The following is a 20,665-nucleotide window of genomic DNA, read 5'->3' as shown; positions in this document are numbered from 1 at the left end:
CTTTCCTCACTTCTACTGTGTGTGCATCTTACTTGGGCTCCTGTCTGTGTGCACACTGCCCTGGAAATGCTGTGAGACACACAATTACAGATGCAATGATTGCTGAACAGTAGTGTTCAAGAACACACTCTGCTTCCAAGGTCAACATTCACTTCCCATAACAAGCACTGCAACTGTCTATTCTGTTTCTTCAAGGCATCCATCAGCTCTTAAAATTGTTGACAATATGATTAATTATTTTAAATCAAGCTTTTCAGTATCTGCCACCACCTTCAGAGACTAATCACAGAGGCCAATGATAAGCAAGCTTAGAAGTATGTGTGTGTATATATATATATACACGTACAGAAAGATGTGTGAAAACCTGAATTTAGGCAATTTTTTTCCACCACTGAAATTTGTAGGATTTGTTCTAGAACATGCAATATCTGAGATGTTGGAACTATCTGAAATACTACCATGCAAAGAAAACAGTAATATAGTCATAGTAGTTCCATATGCAGCCCATTATTTGAACGACTATGATTCTTGTATATCAATTTTAATAGTCAGTTTTCAACTTTCAGCTCGTCTCTGCAAAGGGGTAGAGCTAAGAATCTAGAGTAGAAGTACCCCTAACCTGTAATAATCTGACAGCCTGCATCTTAAATAGGATCTATATCCTAAATGCTAAATGAGCTTTCAATGAGTATTACAATGCTCCCATCTAAGCAATCTATCTGCCAGGTAACTTCTGCATTCTTTCTAACCTGAAGCATACGGGCTGGGACATCCCACCAGCTGACTACTCATTTACTCCTGCTCTGAACATTTACCCACGTTTTCAATACAACCTCAAGCCCTCCTCTTGAAGACCCTTAAGTAAGCAGACAGTAAGAATGACAGAGATAACTATGAGAACAACAAAACCACTAAATATCATCATCTTCTCTGTGTGGCAACCTTCCTACATCCCTACCCTAGAAACATCAATTCAGGTTGTAAGGTCTTCTGGGTAGAGACTTCATTTTTTGCGATGATGTTGCACCACAAAGCTTTACTGCAAGGCCAATATAACAGTGGCTTTGTATTTGATTATCGCTGTAACAGAGCAATGCAAATGTGAAACCCAAGGTGAACAGTAAAACTCTTGTTAGCAGTTCACACTTGTAATGCAATCCATACCACACCAAGCTTTTCCCAATTTCTAACACACAGGTCATAGACCGAAGATCCTGTTCTGCCAGGAAAGGTACCATCACGTCTTCTTATAACGTCTTTACAAATGCTTGGAAAACTCTGTGGACACCAACATCGTAATTTAGAGAAGAAAGAAGGAAAATACCAGGTATGCTTCAAATTATAGGAATATCTTAACTGGTTATTAATTATCACATATAGCTGGGTTTAACCGTCCGTGTAATCTGAAATCCAAGCTACTGATATTAAATGTATTTGAACAGATTTCCATTTAAGGCCAAAATCTGTGCCAAAACCTAAGTCTAAGTAAATGGACTTAGCATGTGTGTGTACTGGTGGAACAGGACTCCTCTTTTTACTGCTCAAAATAAGCAGCAAAGCTCTGGCCTGATGAAATCAATATGAATTTTACTGCTGATTTTGATGAGGACAGAATTTCAGCTCAAGAATCTTGATCTTCCAGCATGGTGGGGCTGGGATATGGTCCCAGTCTAGATACATGCGCAGTTGCTCTGCAATCCCAAATACACTACTCTTCCCAACTTTCTCATCTCACCGCATTCTGCACAGCAGTGCTCAGAGAACAGAGCCAAGTTCTACCAGAAACTCAGATTGTGCAGGCTCTTCACATTTTGTCTTCTGACCCAAGCATCCAAGGGACCCTCTGTTGTTGCAGGTGGGGTCTGAGGAAGGAAAACACTGTTACTCAGTAGCTGATGAAATGAAAAGGCCTCGCCACCCCCCCATCATTTCCTGCAATGCTCCATACACTAAAGTCATATACCACAAGCTGGATCACAGCTCAGTGCATTCCACTGCACTTTGTCACGCTTCCCTGACCGATACTATGCCAAAAATGACTAGCTTTAACAGTTCTCTGGTGAATAAAAGAGCTTTTGCAACTCTGAAACAGAGCTGAGTTTTTAATTCATGTTAAATCTGCTTTTCTGTTCTGAAGGAACATTTTTAATGCTGCCTGTAATTCCCCTTCTGTGCTTTTTTCTCACTTCTGTAGTGACTTTTGTGAAGATAAAGGGAAAATTCAAGCTGACCATTTTTTAAAAGCCTTAAAGAGACCTCTAAAATATGCCTGAAGGAAGTAAAAATATGAACTAGCAAAATACGAAGATGAAAAAGATCCACGTCATGTTCATATAAATCTAGAAATACATGGCAATGAGCCAGAAGATTCACAAGACAGCTACCACAGAGAACAAAATCCAAAGTACAGCTGGACTATCTAAACAAGCATAGAGCAATATTATCTAAGATTTGCACATTTACTGTTTATTTACTCAGTACCCAACTGAGCACAATCTTGTGGAATAATACAGACTGCTCCTGCAAACATCCCTTCTACTCAGATACTCTAAGCACTTGTAGTTATAGACTATGCCCTAAGAAACTTTCCCTTGTAATCTTTTATTCAAAACCCATGCCTACAATTACCAAAAGAACATGATTATGATAAAACTGTAAACGAAACGTAAGTACTTAACAGAGTAAAGTGCTCGTTATGTCAATGCTTGGCTCCCTTCCGTAGCAGAAGAATACCAGCATGTTACATGTGCACCCAAAAAAGGATCCCACTTCCCTCCAAGCCAGTTAGCTTTGCTCAGCACATTAAGAACCATTGCCGGTTCCAGCCCATTTTTGGAACAGGGGGTTTCACTATCCAACCCCATCTCCAGGCTGACCTGGAAATATGCCTGCCCCGATTGCTACTCGCGTATGGAAATAATAAAGCTATTTTTACATGAAAAGCAAATCCTTTATTTTCCTAAAAGCAAGAACAGCCATTGCAACAAGCAGAGAAGCCGGGCATTTAGAATAGAGGAGGGTGCTACCTACAAGTACAAAAAGCAATTAAGCCTTGTGAGCAGAGCGTGTGGGCAGGATGAAGAGTTAAGTATTACTTTAGCCAGCAAGCACACAAAAAAACACTGAAGAGGGAAGTGGGGAGGAGGAAAGCAAGACAACCTGGAGCTTTTAAATTCAATAGGCTGGGAAGGTGGGGAAGACGCCTCTTCTCCTTTGCAGTGCCTGCCAGCTAGAGGAAGCAGCAGTCACTCACTGTTGGGGGGCACTGCTGGTAACCCCACGCTGCTTTCCCTGGTGTGCAGGGAGCAGCTCTGGCTCAGGCTGCTGTTTCTTCCACACAGCAGAGCTGAAGAAAAGGACTTTCCTAACACCCAAGCACAAGCCCTCACTTGAACACACACTAGCTTCGGTCGTGCAGGTGGCTTGGGGGCTGAGAGACCAAAACAGCACTTCAGTGTGCATGCTTAGGATTTTCATCCTCAAAAACTACATCCAATTTTCAAGGCAGATATTTCCTTAGCACTAATGTTCCTCCAGTTAAAACAACCAGTTTGCTACTAATGGCTGAACTCAGCACTAGCAGCTCTGTGACCCGATTGCCCTCCTCCCCAAGTAAATGCCAAACATCATCCTCTCTGCTCACACACCCAGTTCCTGCTTTTTAGCAGGGGTTTCATCCTTGTTAGCTTCCCATTTGCCCTCATGATTGTCAGTTATCACTTTCCTGTCAGAGTTTAAACCTCAGCAACCTCTATGCATTTTAACACAACCTCTATGCATTAGCTGCCACGATCTGAGAGTCAAAAAAAAAAAGGGAGGGGGGGAGGGAGGGGAGAAGTAAAAATTAGTTCCATTGAGCCTCTTCCCAGACTGGGAAACCACAAAACTACTGTGTGAAAGTGACAAAACAAACCAGATCTGTGGTCTAGTGGCAGGGTTTTCCCTAAATTCATGGACTCAAAACTTTGTGTGGAAGGAGGGTTGATGGTGCCCTGCTAGTTTGACTCAGGGTTTTGTCTAGTGCTGGGCAATGGCCCTATTTCAAGGTAATGGGAGAGAAGAAGAGAAGGAATTTTTATGCATAGCTGAAAGTAAGATAACTGGCCTCCCTGACATGCTGTGCTAATGCTACAGCTGCTGTTATTTGGCCCATGTAGCTCAGGGTGATGACCGAGTTCAAACTCCGATAGACAGTGGAGAGCTTGGGAGCACAAACCCTCCTCCACGAGGCAAGAGGAAGAAAATGGCTCTTTGCAAAAAAACAAGGAATGCTGTTAAACATGTAGTGCTGCTATTTGCCCAAAATAGTGTTCCTGGAGATGCTGAACACATAGCAGGACCTTCTGACCTTCCCAGGAATCTGGAAGAAGGCAGCTTTAACTCCAGTACCAGAGCTCTGCCACAGACTGTGCTGCAGCTCAGACTCTCCTCTGCCTCCTGAGCCTGGAACACCTCTGCTCAGGAGGCAACAGCTACACCCTGGCAGTAAATCTAAGCACCCATTTCTGCGTAAGTGTAGAGCAAGGCCTGCAACAGCAAGTTCTCAACCTCCAGCAGTTTCTAACGCTTACGAACCACAGGGAAGTTCCTGGAAAAGTGGAACTGATTTGTTACAGAAGGTTTTACAGCACCAAAGTAGTACTGAAAAATACTTCTTCTAGGTTACTTTCATGTGGCTAAAAACCCTGAAGGTTCACTTCTCAGCAAACAGAGAGATGGGGGGCGGGGGGAGGCACACCAACGCAAATGAAAATTTTTGTGGCTTGCTTTTGAATTTGCTGGCACTTCCCAGTGAGGTCCTGCTTTTGTAGTATGGGGAGCTGGCTCGCCACATGCCCTGGCAGAGACTGATGACTTTTGCCCGCTTGTAAACTCCTTCTAGGCTCCAAGTCTTCGACTTGCACTGTTGAGCACTGCACCAACATCTTCTCTCCACCACTTGCATGACTGCAACACCACACACGTTTCACAGGTTCTTCACAATACACCTTCAAGAAAGCACTCAATGAACTTAGTGCTTGCATTAGAGAACATAATAAAAAGATTTTCAGATGGGAGGGATGGCCAAGGTGCAAGAAATCATCACAGGAAGGAGATGGAAGCGAATTTCCAGCATAGCAACTGCTGGAGCACTTGAAAGAAAAGAGGCATTCCACCCTGCTCCAGCACACAGCCAGCTGGTCACTACCATGTCTGGGCAGCACACATTACACAGGCAATCAGGGGATCATCTATAAGCACAATCAAGATACCGTGCTGGACAATCAGAAAAAAAACCAGGCTCCAGCAGGGTGGAATGCACATCTCTGGAGAAAATTATTCAGCACTTGTTTGGAGCCAGGACAAGAAGAGCCCAATATGGAGTGGATTCGTCTTGATTCAAAGATCTCTGTCATATGGCCACAACTTTTTATATTTGTAAGTGGGACAGCCAGATATTTTTTTGCTTTTGTAAACCAGGATAGCTGCACATATTATTTCCAAAGTTCCAGTTACATTGATTAAATTAGATTTTATGCACCTTTATCAGGCTGACATGTGGCAGGAAGGTGGAATGAACACAGTGACTGTGGCAAAGCTGGAAGAAAAGCACGAATGGGACAGGTGGCTAGTTTAAGCACAGACTATGGAGTCCTGACACTGAATGGAAGAAAAGATGCAGAAATGGGAATATACGGAGTGTGCTGTCAGAGTCACATTACAGTTGCATCTATAATTCTTTAGGATGTCACATCAAATCTAAAAAATAAGGTTGAAGTCTATAGAAGAGTTCTTTCTTAATAGTTTGCAATTATTACAAAAAAAATTTAGGGTATTCAGAGGCACATGGAGAAAAGCATGTAGGAGGTTTTGAATATTAGTCATTCAAACCAACGGAGTAGAAAAAACAATGCAATAGGACAACAGGTAAAGGAAGGTATAGACTTGAATAGCCTTGCAGATATTTAAGAGTTGATACAGTGGAAGAACAAAACAGGGAGAGAAGGAAGCTGCAGAGCAGCAATGATGATCTCCAAGTCTGTGTTGACATTTTCTTCTGTTTTGAAATAACCCACATCCAATGGATTCATAAATGGTGGACAAAATCCAAATCTAACCATATGAAGACTTATACAGGAGTAATTTTACACTGCTAGTTGTCCTACTGAAGTCGATCTCTTTGAAGGGTGAGAACTTAACTATATTATCACCTAGTATCAGCAGTCTTCTTTCTAGCATTTTATGTATGTGAGAAGTAATACACTGTATCCTTGCATGCTTCGGCTGAACTGAGTAATTTACAAATCATGCATGAGAGTCACGAAGGATATAGAAAACAGTTGCAAAATGCTTGGTCATTCAAGCAATTACTTTTAAGTCTCAACATTTTTCCATTTACATTTATCTAAATGCGTAGAAGACAGTATGTGTTGCAGTAACAGTTTCGTACACACACACATACACTGATAACAATTAAAGACAAAGCAGCACAGAACATAGTTATTTTCACAGGCTGTCCCTGCCATAGCTGTTACCTCATTCACAGAGTTCCAGGTACACAGCGTTCTTTGGCTTCAGCCTTCTGAAAATTAACTGACCTAGAAACAATATTTTTTAAAAGTATTTTCATATCCTCTCCTGTTCTCTTCACCCTTCACCTCCCTGGGGAAATATTTTTAATTGCTTGGATTCAGTTAAAATTAAGAGCACAAGCTTCTCATCAGGAAAAATCCATCTCTTGAACTGCAGGGAAGCAGAACACAGCCTCAAACATTAGAATCTTGTTTACTTAGACTGAAAAAGAAATCTTCAGTGCAGTACCAAATCCTATGGATTAAGTTCTTTGCAAACAGCTGGTACCATGCAAACACTGCAGTCATCATAATACATATATGTACACATGCATCTCTTGGCTGAAACCTAATTTCTACATGTCAATTTGTATACAAGAAGTTTCTGTGAACTGCCAGTGACAGTCCAGATGGCAGGACAAGACCATTAGAACAAAACCAGTTTTGCTGTGCTGCAACCATAGCTGGGTGACCCCATGAAGATCAGAGCTGACAGAACCACCTCAGCAGAAGCCACGTGGTATCAGGGAAGACACATCAGCTGCCAAGTAACACGAAGTCGAAAATATTCCAGCAGCAACAGTGTTTTGGGTGACCAGCAGCAGATGCGTCGAGCAGGCAGACAGCAAGAGGTTGACTGGTTGACTTTCACCAGGCTTGTATTTAAGCATCTTCTGAAGATGGGAAATTGGGATCCCTCTCAAGTCCGGACAATACGAGCCTGCTGCTGCTATGACAGGATAACACCAAAGACACAGCAACTTCAGCCTCTATTTTGGTAATCAGAGGCATTTTTAAATTTAATTTTACTTTTTTTCCAAAAATCTAGGGAATGATGAAAACCTAGAAATAAGGACCAGCATTTTCCACTCTAAGCCTCAGCTCCAAGCAACATAAAAATGCCAGACATAAGCTACACTCACAATTACGTTATGAACATAAGCAGAAAGAGTGAAAAAAGTGGAATGTATTTCACATGCTGTACACATGACTTATGTAAGGATAAGGCCCAAATTAACACAAACATCTGTAGCTTTAAGCAAACAGACAGGGTGTCTGTCCCTCCCAGAATTTACTAGTGCAAACTGTGTTTGTTCCAGCAGTACTTGATTGTAAAACATCTACTCTAGAGTAGCTATATTCATAGTGAGGCAGCTTGCAATCCAGCCAGAATTCTTTCCCAAGTCAAATAAAGGAAAACCTGGGCCTGCCCAGCTGTTCATTAAGAGAAATTAAAAAAAAAAAAAAAAGGCAATGGTGGGGAATTAATGGACATACCCAACAAATGCGAAAAACAGCAGCTGCCATCACCAAGAAAACTCGACTTAAAGGTCTCTTTCACGTCTCTCCTCGCCTATTTTAGATAGCATTACATACATGCATTTGCAAGTCACAGAGACAGCCAGTACCCAAGGAATATATGTACTGGAGCCTGATTTATGGTAGGTTGGGGGGATACACGGACAACACACATAGGACATGGCCATTATATAGAAGTCACCACCACCACAAGCAGCTGCTGAGCAGGATTTGAACGCTGTGCCCAAGGGAGCACCAACAAGCTGTGGTCTGCTCAAGAGTGACACGATCAACCTCACAACCAAAAAGCATTTCTGCTGCATTTTGTAGCACATAACCATTCACCTTCAGAGCAACAGCGGTGTAATCCTCAGTCTCTACCTCCAGGGCATGACCGTGCTGGTCACTGTTTCTCCTTCCAACAGTGGTCTGGTAAGAATTCAGCCAGCATCCTGAATACTTCCAGAAAACAGACACACACTTGTAACACTACCATGCTTTCAGAAAACGCAGTCACAGTAACTTCATTCTGTCCTTGGGCAAATATGACAATATCTGGCAATGATATTTTATAAATAAAATGGAAGATAAAGTAGTTTAGTTCCCTTCAGTTTATCAGATTGTATTATGCAACTGAATGCCTGGCTACACTCTTGTAATTTAAATTACTATAAGCTCATGTAGCTGGTGACAGTATTAGTACTTCTACACAGGGTACAGATGAAATTCCCCATTTTTTTTTTCTGTTAACTTAAGTTTCCGTTCTGCTGATCAACTAATTTCAAAATGCCTGCAAAGTAATTTTTCCTGCGGGTACAGCACAAAACAGAGGAAAAAGGACTGCCATTGTAAGTTACTCTGTATATTCGGCCATGCTTTAGGAAAAAAGAAAAAGAAAAGATTAAACAAAACAAAAGAAAACACACTCCACACAAGTATGGCACATACCTGTATTTCACATGAGAAGTAGTCATGTACTTTCATTTGCATTCTACTGATATTCAGCTAGCAGCTTTAACATAAGCTTTTACTTAGTTTAGCAACTATCAGAAAAGCATTCCTAGGTTGAATTAAATGTGTTCCAAATGCACATCTTGGATTACCTCTACGGACTGTAGCATGCAAAAGCCTTGCATCCAGTCCATCTACTCAAATCTCTAAGTTTAAAAGCATCATTCCAATTTTTTTTTTGGGGGGGGGGACACCAACCACAAACACAACCCAAAAAATACCCCACCCCCATACAGACATGCTGTTTTTCAGTCTCAGCATAAAATCACATTGTTTCCTCTCAGATACAAGCTGAAATAGAACAGCAGAGATTTAGGCTGAGAACAACAAAAAAATGCAAAAGGAACAGTTACACCCTACTACTATTGTGGTATCAACTTCCTGTTATAATAATGGCAATCTTTACTTTTGGTCACAAGGGCTTTTTTTGTTCAGAGACTGAAGTTAATGCTTATGCAGAATTTTTAGTGACTGTGATGAAGCCATTTCCTTTTTTATTAAAAAAGAAAAACCGCATAGCTCAACCTTCTCCTGGCAATTAATTTTTAATAAATACAATTTAAGTATCCGATGCAAGTTAATCCTGCACCCCATTACAGCAATATATAATTTTAGACTTCTTTATTAACTCCCAAGCTTCTAGAATGATTATCTGACATGAGAAATAGGGAAGCACTACTTTAATGTAACTCAAGATTCACACTTAATCTGCAGTTGAAGTCTGGCATCTGATTCCTGTTCTGTCATTTCAAACATAATCCTACTACCAAGTTGCGATTTGTTCCATAGTTTGCCAAAGAAGAAAGCAGACTAACAAGAACGATGGGAAGAGTTTAAAACATACTGCAGTCTTGTTCAGTGCCGTATTACTGCCCAGCTGCCAAGGAGCCACATCTTGTCATGTGAAGGAGCACATGCAATCATGTACTACTGCCAAGGAGTATTTCCACCACCGCAAAAATGCAAGGGAGAAGACAAAATTCTTTTTCTCCCTTCTACAGGACAAGAGCATACTCTAAGCGACACTCACACAGAACAAAGCGAAGAGCACCTTCCCAAATACATTGCAGGAACTGCATCACGACACAGAGGATTTAAGTATATGCACTAAGACAGTGTCATGAAGAAGTGACAGCAATGTAGGAAGACTGGAGACAAGAGAAACGGCATAGAAGAGAGAGGTGTCTGCAGGTATCAGCTCAAGAGCAATCCTCGCCTCTTGCTTTCAGCCCCTGGAAAGCTATGACTGACTTTTCCTGAAGCAGCTAAAAACCGAAATGACTTAAGGGGCTAACTTCAGGTGTATTGGCGGGAAAACATATTCCCTTACATGCTTTGATGGAAGAACACTGGATGACACTGGCAACTTCTCAGAAATGAGAAAATGGCTGAAACCGAAAAGGGAGGTTAGAAAGAAAAAAAAGTATAGAAGGTGGTTATGAAACAAGCTCTGAACACATCTAGCAAAGAGAAGACAGAGTGAACAACTTACCTTCAAATGAGGGAAGCAAACGAACACACAAGAGACTGCTGGCCTGAATTATCAAATCTACTTCAGTTGCTAAAATAAAATTTCTCCTGCATTCAGTAGTGACTGCCCTCATTTGAAGGCCTCTTTTTTCTCCTTGTAACCCAAGAATACTTATTTCCTCCTGACCTGCAACACAGCTTGTGATGACTCTTGCCACCTTTAACATATGTCCCACAGAATAACCTAGACAATCTTATAACAGCTCATTCTTCAGTTACTTTCCATTAACAAAACAACCTGGACCAGAAGATGACTAAGACGTTCGTCCTGGAGGTTTCAGTAAACAGCTGGGCAAGCAGAACTCTTCACACAGGTAAAGTTTACCCAAGCAGAAGACAAAATTTTGTTACAGGACAGGCCAATGTTATGAAATTAACTCCCCCATTTGCTCAGGGATATTACAAAATTTGCTGCCCTTCACCTTGAAGGTAAGCTGTCTTTTTAGACTTGTCTTCTTAACAAATACATTGCAACAGATATTTTACTACAAGCAAAACTCCAGCCATGCTTTGTCTGTTACCAAAACAAAACTTTGCATTGTATCTGCTTCCTCTCATCACTCCAACAATAGGATGAAAAGTCATACTGCTCAGTAACACACTGCTAGATGGCACATGGATTATATGTGAACAAGCATGACCTAAAATCCTGTACAGAAAAGAAAAAACAGAATACTAATCCACATGCAAAACATAAAAAGGACTTTCTGCCCAAGCTCTATTTGGCATAGCAGAATTTCCCTCACTTAAAGAAGTGCAAATATTTGTTCAAATTGAGATAAATACTGTATTCCCCATTCTCAAAGTTTCCCAAAATCAAGCGGTAGTTCCCAAATCAGGGTAGAATCTTCGCCAAATGGGTTAAATAAAAAGGATGTAATCCATGATGAAGAGATCAAAAGAATCCTGGAATGCAAGGAGAATTTAAAAAAAAAAAAAGAAACCACCCCACTTCTACAAAGTGAATTCCATGAACTTAGTGTAACACAGATGACAAGATGGTCAGCTTGATATTCTTAGGCACACTACAGTACCCACAAACACCATTCCAGTTCCTTGCAAGACACTGTAATTAGTGTCTAAAGGACAGATCTTTCCCTTCGGAATGTTCTGATATTGGCACAGGTGGGGTGTACATGTTTTATTACAGAGATATTTATAAAAGCCTGTGGAAAAAATGAAGCATAAGTGCTTCCCTCCTTCACATATTTACATAGTTATTCAGTGTATAGTACATAATGCATGTTATTGGAGGTACATTGACTGTAAAAAATCCTAGAACATCATCTTTTCTTAAAAACAGCTGCCCAAACAAACTATGTCTAGAAATCCTCACCCAGAAAAGGCACCCTTGCTCAAAGAAAAGAAGTTTCCGGGGGGGGGGCAGGGAAGTGACAAGTGTGTAACGTTCCACAGTTCATCTAGAACTGCTGCAGCCCACTCTACATTACAATGTCAGTGGCTGTTCATGCTCTGAGGAAGTACAGTAAGCACAGTACAGCCCATTCAGGTTGCTGGAATGTCACTGATCATATGCTCAATTGCATCTATTCATTAGAAAAATTCAATCCACAACAGCAGCTGCATTTACCACCACACCCCAAACACCATCCAGTTGCCCCAGGTGATTCCAGCGGTTTACCAGCCCGCAGGACAGACACTCCATGCTCTTGTCCCTCTGCAGTGACTGCAAGTTATACTTCCAAGCCCAAGGAGTTTTATTTACGAAAGAACAATATATTAGCAGTGCTTTTGGCTTCAAGCTTTTGCAACATAAGAGGTCTGGCCTTTTGCAGTCATGTTCTACAAGTTTCAAAACAATTTATGCTGCACTAATTATTTTTGATTGAAACTTGCTAAATAATTACTGTTGAAAAGATGACTTAGGCAAACAACAGACAAGTTACTCCATTTGTTTGAGAAGAACTATGACTAATTATGTGTGTAATTTTGTTTTGTACCTCTTAAAAAACAAAAAGTGTGTAATCCTGGCTTCTTTCAGGTCAACAGCAAAGTCCCCATTATGTTTTGGGGGCCAGATTTCACTACAAAATCATAAGCTACACAATGACTGAAAATAAATCTTTGTGAAAGAACATGGGTCATTTAAAAGGACACTGGCAACTTCCTAATCAATTAAAAAGAAAAAATGTCTACAACTACCTGAAAGAAGGTTGTAGCGAGGTGGGTGTCGGTCTCTTCTCCCAAGTAACAAGCGATAGGATGAGAGGAAATGGCCTCAAGTTGCGCCAGGGGAGGTTTAGATTGGATGTGAGGAAAAATTTCTTTACTGAAATAGTGTTAAACATTGGAACAGGCTGCCCAGGGGAGTGGTTGAGTCCCCATCCCTGGAAGTATTTAAAAGACGTGTAGATGAGGCGCTTAGGGACATCGTTTAGTGTGCATGGTGGTGTTGGGTCGACAGTTGGACTCGATGATCTTAGAGGTCTTTTCCAACCTTAATGATGCTATGATTCTATATAACACCTATGATGACTGTAACTGAAAGACACAAGAATTTTTTATTTGCTTCATGAATTACACTGCATTTTATATACTTGTTAAGTTTACCAACCAGCTTATAACCAATTTCCTGTCTGTGTGGGTCTTTCATAGAGCAAGAATAAAGTAATAAAATGTTATGATGTTTCCTTTTTGTTTAATTAAACCAATTTCAATTTCATCTTAATACTTAAAGCCACTTAGGCAGAACAGGGAGCTACAAACCCTACCCTTATGTTACCTAATAGGCAACGTCTCTTGCAGTATGTAAAATGGTTGTTGTTAAAATCTAACCATGCTACAGATACACTAGATGAGCGGAGCTAATAAGATAATAAACAGAAGCACCCCTTCCCCAGCCTCTAAAATTTGTACTCCTTCCTTCTTAATTGTCACTGCTCCCCTTCACCCTTCCAAAAATCCTTATTATGGCCCAATAAACAGACTGAAGAAGAATCCCGATCCTTGCACGGTGTCCACCAGAACAGATTACCCACGAGGTTAGGATTACTTTCCAGTGTTCCATCTAGAACACCAAAAAGCATCAGCCCAAATCCAACTTGAAAATGGAGTTCACATAAGATCAAACTGAATAAAGTTATAGCCATCTATTCATTCTTCACAACGCCCTGGAACGCCCATGATTAGAGCTTCTTATGACAAATAGCCAAATTCAGGACAGTTGCAGACATTAAACAGCTGATAAGCATACCATGAAATGGAATCAGGAGATGTAAGATCTTGTACTCTGCAGGCTTGCTGTAGGGGAAGGGTCAAGTAGACCATTAGCTATTCATGGACTGAAACCCTTAACCTCTAAACATTTGCTCCTGGCATTTGAGATGAGGGGAGGCGGGGCTTCAGTGCCCATTTACCAACCTCACACTAGCATTGGGTATAGAGGTAAATAAAACCATCCCCAAAGAAACTGAAGCCAACTTCACTTCTCTGTTAGATCAGAGATCTGTTAGCTGCCTAGAGGACTACAGAAGATGTCCATGTGGTAGGCAATTAAAGGCTTTGATTCATAAGCAGGGACAAGGTAGCTTGGGATGGCCGATTACTACACATCATGCCCTGAAACAGTTCAGCATTTGATTCAAAACAGCTCAGGCACCAGGAGGAAAGGAAGAATCTAGAGGTAGTAAATCAAGTCTGTCACCCTACACCATGCCATCCCCAGGGCCAGATACCATTCACACCATCTCAAGAAGCTCCATTCATTCACAACCCTCCAGGACAGTCAACCTGCATATGGCCTGGATCCACATTAGGAAGTCCAGCATTTTTAGCCACAAGACTCTAGTTTTGGAACCCCTATCTGGACTCTAGCCAAATGTGATCCTGCTTATGCTTAGGTTTGAACGCCAAACACACCTAAGGGATAGGCCCAATAATGCTGTCTCCAGACAACAAGTCACAGCTAGGGAGAAAAGCTGGATGTGAGGATGGAAGGATCATGGCCAGTGACAGGAGAAAAAACAAAACAAAACCAAAAGTGTGCAGCCAAATTTAAGGAGGTAGCAAAAATCTCCACATCAGAGTTAGAACTGGGCTCATTCTCAGTGCTCTATAAAAAGCAATACCACTGTATGAATGTTGAAGTCAAAACAGCTAAGGATATTGAAAACTTTACATATATAGTGCATTACACTGCCTTTAATACCAAGACACTTTAACAGGTGCTCAGGTATTTCTGTTTTATACATTGGTTTAACATTTCTGTGCCGTAGTGTGCTCAAAGTACTTTCCAAGATTTCAGTCCAACAAGCCTGTTCTGTGTGTGAACGATTTGTCCATGTAACCTACCAAATGCGCATTTCCAATCCAGAATCCAGCTGTGCTCATTTAACCTTGGCTCATACACTCAGGGAGTGTTCTCATCCTAAACAGCTAGGGAAATTTAGAGGGTAGAGTTCTAAAAAACACTGTGTTTTCATGGCATGCTTAAGATCAGAGAAAATCCTCGGTTTCTCCAGTCAAATAATTCAGTACAGCATCTTGGTTCACTGGACTAGGAAGTGTTTAGTTGTACTGCAGCACTTCTCATTGCATCTGCAATCCACTCTAGCTCTGATTATCTCACATAGCATAAACTCTTTGGAATAGAAACAGCACTAATTAATGTCTATATAGCTCCAGAGAAATGTAGACTGTTTATAGTAATGCCTGATGTTGGTTTTGTTATACAGATTCAGAATATGATCTAGGACAGCCAAGAGACTCACACTCTGCCATGAGTGAATGGACGTTAAGTTTTGAAATCAAGGAAATGACACTGAAAGCACTTCTGTTTTAAATCTCTCCAATTTATATCAAGGATTATAAATGGAAATGTTTCAGCTTGTCAATAACTGCCATTCAATCACACAGGAAAAAAGTTGTTTCTACAACAATCAGCATCTGAACCCTCAACAGCACTTCATCTTTAAAAAGCAAAATTTTGAACTATTCCTGGACAGAGGTGAAAGTCAATACCAACACCAGAAGCACATGCAACATGAATGCTGCTCAACACAAAAAGACCATGTTCTGCACCAGGTGAATGGTCTTTGAATTAAGAATACATTCTAGCGTCAATCTTGGAATGACAAAAGCAAGCATCTCTGTGCGAAGTCCCTTATCTGAGACAGGGCTACCACCTCTTGATAGAAGCAGAGAAGGTGAGGAAGAAGAGGTGTGCACCCAACCACTGCTGCTTGCTGAACATCCAGCCAGTTCCACCTGCCTCTGGCAAACAGCAAGTGAGCTTCTTCAAAGACCATACACTGTCTCCATCATTTCTTCTAGTTGCTTCTGACAGTGAACTGAGCTTAGATGTGCTAGACAAAATTCCACCCTATTACTCATAGCTAAGGCTTGTCTTTGTATTGAGGGGAAAAAAGAAAAAAATTTAAGAAAAAAAAAAAGACAGGCTACCCTGTTCAGCCTTATACATCAACTGGAGAAATCATAAGAGAATCCTAGAGGTCACCATGACTGTCTTTAACATGAATTAACCCCATGCTAGGCACATCTCTCAACAGCAAGTCCATCTACTCTGCTAGTCATACAGCAACACGACTGCCAGAAGAATCGGTGCATTTTGTCAGGCTTCATAACTTGCATGAAAATCCTTTCCTCAGTCCCGAGTATGAACTCGTTTTGAAGGCAGTGACAATCCCCCCTCCAAACTCATACGTACCTGATCGCAACCTGCATTCACCAGTTCCTGGAGCATCTGCCTATTTACTTCAACAGCTGCTGTAGTGCTCGACTCGTTAGCAAAAGGCAGCAAAGAATATCTAATTTCTCGCAGAGCTTTCTGATATGGTCCAAACTTAGGCGTTTGTCTCATCTGCTGCTGCCTTGCAGCATCCTTCCCTATTAAAATCTTAGGGTCCAGAGAAGTTTCACTGCCTGGTCCAATAGGTAGTCCCTGACCTGAAGATTTGGATGGTTGCTTTAAACCTTCTCGAATCTCTTGTAACCTTTGTCTGCTGTTTCCAGAATATGTCGTAGCAGGAAAAGTCTTTGGCCTCATTGTTAATCCAGTTTTCTCTGAGCATAAATACAGCTTTATTCTTAGGTTTTTTTAAATTACTTTATTTCAAAAAAGTGTCACTTGATGGTATCAATTTCTTGTAAACATAATCCTTCGAAGAGAAAAAGAAAAGGCAAAATTCTCAAGAAATTTCTGCCAACGTTTTACTTCAGCTCACGATCTTCACATTTCCTACAGAAAATGAAAATCCTTGGAATCATCATTTTGCAGACTGACAGTGTCTGAAACAAAAGAAAATAGAAAGTACATGCAATTAAGTTGATACTGTAAATGCCTCTGAAGGGACAGCATGACAATTAATCAAGTGAAAGTGAATCAGTTTAACTTACAAAGCTGTCACAGCTGGATTCCCTTTAATGATTTTCACTTTATCTGTTTTCAAGAATAGGATTCCAAAAGGCTTTCTTAACAGAATCAATAAATAATCCATTTTTTCTTTCAAGTTTCATTTTCAAAATAAATGAAAAAACCTTAAAAACTACAACATTTAAAGAATTTTACAGTACCTAACTGCAGCAAGTTTCCCACCCAATTGCATAACCAAATCCTGGACAAGCCTATCCTATTTCATAATTAGGGAAGAGTATGCTCATGAAATGTTTTTCCCCCACTTAAGATTTTGTTTGTTTTACACTAGCTGAGCTCAGTTTCAGAAGTTTATGAAAAAGATTTATAATGGAAATATTGATGAGACTAACCATAGCAACTTCTAGTATTTCAATAACAAAGTGAATAACAGAAAGACAAGATATTTTGCCTCTCCACATGAGTATCTTAGCAAAGCCTGAAGGTAAGAATTCTCCCCAGAAGTGGAAGGAAGAGGGGAAAAAAAAAGGGTGTGTGTGTGTGTGTGTGTATTTCATTAGCTGTGCCTTAGAGGGAAGAAAGGGAAAAGAGGGGTAGATGGAGCTACTCAGTAATAGCAGAAGAGGCAAAACCAGCTCAGTTAGCATCCCAACATAAAAAAAGAAAAGACTTTGAGACAGCTTTATGCACCTCTTCTGACATGCAGCAGAGAACAACTATGCAGCACAGTTGAGCTACTGTGCAGCTTGCGATCTCTGTGCAGCATGAAGTTACAACGAGAATCCTACCTCAACTAAGTCTTCATGGCATTGCCATAATAGAAACATTAAATAATGGTGCATTTGGAAGAGGATTAAAAAGATAACAATCAGAAACGTCATCTCGCTATTGATGCTGCTTACACAAGTTTGCTTCTGCTGCTGGTATTAGCACTTGCAAAGTGACTCCTGAATGGTGCTCAAGCCACTTTGTTGGGAAGATTAGAATTTTTTTCAGTTGTTTTCAAATCGCAAATACAGAAGATGGTAACACACTGTATGTTCCTCCTCACTCAGAAGTTGACTGGATGTTTGGTTGTTTTTTTTTTTAAAAAGGCGCGTCACTTCTGATCATAGCACATTCATCATTGGGAAGAGTTTCTCCAGAAAGCATCGTTCATTCTTTCCACATGCTCATACTAAAACTCAACTCATTGCGACAACTCTCCCTGTGATAGCTATAGTATTTCCCAACAAAACAACCATTTCCATACATTTACCATCACTTCTCACCGCCAAGCAAACAGCTTACTACTGTGAAGGCCAAGAGAATCTGGACACATTCACCTCTGAAGCCCATCACCACTTCCTCATTAGTACAGAGTCCACTTCAAGATTTCATCTACAACCAAGGACTGAAATGCAACAGTGAAGTCAGACCCCAGACTCTTTTATGATGGTTCACCAGTTTGAAATGCAGGGGCACAGATTAATCACTTGAGATACAGTCTACATGTTATGTTCTTACAATGCATGCCATATACTTCTCTAATGGGAAATTTCTGTACAGTCTAACATCAGTCCAGATCCACATCTTAGCTGAAAGGTGGTAAGAGCTCTACACTGAAAGCTCTAGGATCAAACTGCTTGAGAACACACAATGAAGGGCACCCATGTCAGCCTCTTTTGCTAAGATTTAAATGCTCAGTTAACTAAAAGACACCAATAATGTATTCAAGGTTTTGAGCTCCTCCACTTGGTACTCTAAGGATATCCTGCAACCCTAGCTCATACAGGACTAAGAGTGACATAAATGCCCACATGCACATTGGACAGGGCTTGTCACTTGTTTTAAGGGAAGTGCTAAAGCTGTTCATCTCGATTTTGGTATTTCCACAAACAATAAATCAGCTATTAGTCAATAACAGACCAAGTTTTCACTGTTCTCAATGAAGACAAAAGTGACTGAAGAATCCCAAGAACAGAATTCTGTCTACTTAGACAGAATATAGCAAAAGATAATACATAGCCTTGTTTAAAAAAAAAACCAAAACAATAGTATTGCAGCCTTTGTAGGATTACATCATAACTAGCTAGTGCTCCAATACAGAGCAATTAATTGGTCTATAACTGTCTTTCTTTTCCTGACAGCAGCAGGCACCATATGGCTGGGTTTAGGAATCTGGGTTGTTCTTCCTTTTCAGTCCCTGTGCCAATCCTCAGGCCTGGGACACGCTGAAAAAGCTTGCAACCCCCCCACCTTTTTGCAGCAAAGGACTGCTTTCCCACTCACACACATGCTTCACATAAAAGAACTTTTGTGACCTTTAGCCTAAGCTTGAGTCTAATAATGCTAGGTCAGGCCAGCTCGCAACTTCCTCAGCTTACATTTACAATACTGCTAAGCCAGAAAGAAACGTTGATCGTTTAGACAGTATGAATGAGAACAGCAACAACAGTAAGTACTGGAGCTAACTGCAAACGTGTTTCATATTTTGCAGAATGGTTTTTTAACTAAATATGTAAGATAAGCCAAGAAATTGGAACATTAAATATTACAGATTATTTACAAAGAAAGACAAGCTGCCTACTTTTTAAAATCTTCCTGTGATTTGCACTTTCAGCAAAAAATAAAGGGGTTGTATGCTTTAAAAGATATGTAGTGTGTCTAATTCTGCCTAGGCATTTCTGACTGTACATCTGGGTTTGGACAACTCCAAATCCTTCTAATCTGCACCTTGCCTACAGCACAAATGTATCAATAGCCTTCCTGCCATGACAAGAAATGATTTTTCAGAATTATTTTTGAGCTTCAAGCCATTCTGACTAAACAATCCTAAGGGTTTTTTTTCGAAAATATTGTATGTTCTGCACTAATTGGAAGCTTGTCCATTATCATGAAGACATAATATTTCAAATAAGCACAGCATTACTTTAATTGCATCAAGTTAGAACAATTTTTTAATAACTGATTGTATTTCTTCATTTGAGAAATACCAATAGCTGCTCTGGCAGCAACCAACCAACCACACTGAAATTATACGCTCTCACCCCAGCAGCACTAGCTATTTGCTCTCCTGTTTCTTCATTCACCAACAGGCTGCACGTGCTAGTGGCTCTGTGGAGCTGGGACACAGGCAAGAAACTAAAGCTTAGCTGTGTTTCAAGAGCTAAGTCCCAAACTCCGAGCTGACAAGCTGTTTCCCCATTTGTAACTGTGCAGGCACTGTAGTGAGCTGAACTAGCGATCACTGCAGAACGGAGTAAAGTTTTAAGAAACTGCTACAACTTCCCTCTCTCTCTCAATTTACAAGTATCGCTTTGGTTTTTTGGATCACAAATTCAGCAGGGATCATCCACTTTGTACTGGAAGTCTTGTTGGGTGGGGGGGGGCGGGGAGCGTTCAGGAATTTCATTATTATACAAACCCTGCTCCCCTTTGTAAGTGGGCACACAGTCAAAGTGGAAAGAACTGATGCGAGGATTTTCCCCAAAATCATTTCTCCTCTCCTTCCTCCTGCTAACAAAACTGTCCAAAAGTAACTCTGCCCGCACCCCGCTGCCAATCACAAGCACCGGCCCAATCCAGCGCTGTGGGAAACAGCTCACCTTCCCCATCCACAGCAGACCAGCAGTAATTGACCGCAGAGCCTGGACACTCCAAATGAGCTTTTTTTGCGTCATTTGCGCGAGTGCCTTTGCCGGGGAAGGGGGTATTTCAACACGCACACCACTCACGAGGCAGGAGAGAGGGTGGTGAAGTGCTGAATTTTGGCAGTGACCTTCAACTGACTGGGAACAGCAGGGCCCCCGCCGCAGCCAGATGGGACCCCGCGGGCTCTGGATGGCCCCGTTCGGCTCCCCCCGGCCCTCGTCTCCAGAGAAAACCCTCCCGGCGGGGTCTGGCCCAGGCCTGTCGCCTCCCACTCCCGGTCAGGCCCGGG

At 41.1% G+C, this 20,665-nt stretch overlaps 1 protein-coding gene across 1 annotated transcript in view; it reads right to left on the bottom strand.

The window, feature by feature from the left end:
- The window catches only part of LATS2 (large tumor suppressor kinase 2), a 47,870-nt gene extending 31,274 nt beyond the window's left edge, over window positions 1–16,596 (bottom strand). The window contains exon 1 of the mRNA XM_009327775.1: window positions 16,078–16,596. Within this exon, the coding sequence (XP_009326050.1) occupies window positions 16,078–16,416 (339 nt within the window). The 5' untranslated portion in view covers window positions 16,417–16,596. The remainder of the gene's footprint in view (window positions 1–16,077) is intronic.
- Window positions 16,597–20,665: the final 4,069 nt, after the last annotated feature.

This window comes from Pygoscelis adeliae, unplaced genomic scaffold (genome assembly GCF_000699105.1).
Source record: "Pygoscelis adeliae isolate BGI_AS28 unplaced genomic scaffold, ASM69910v1 Scaffold14, whole genome shotgun sequence".
NCBI lineage: Eukaryota > Metazoa > Chordata > Aves > Sphenisciformes > Spheniscidae > Pygoscelis > Pygoscelis adeliae.
This window is presented reverse-complemented; position numbering and strand designations above follow the sequence as displayed.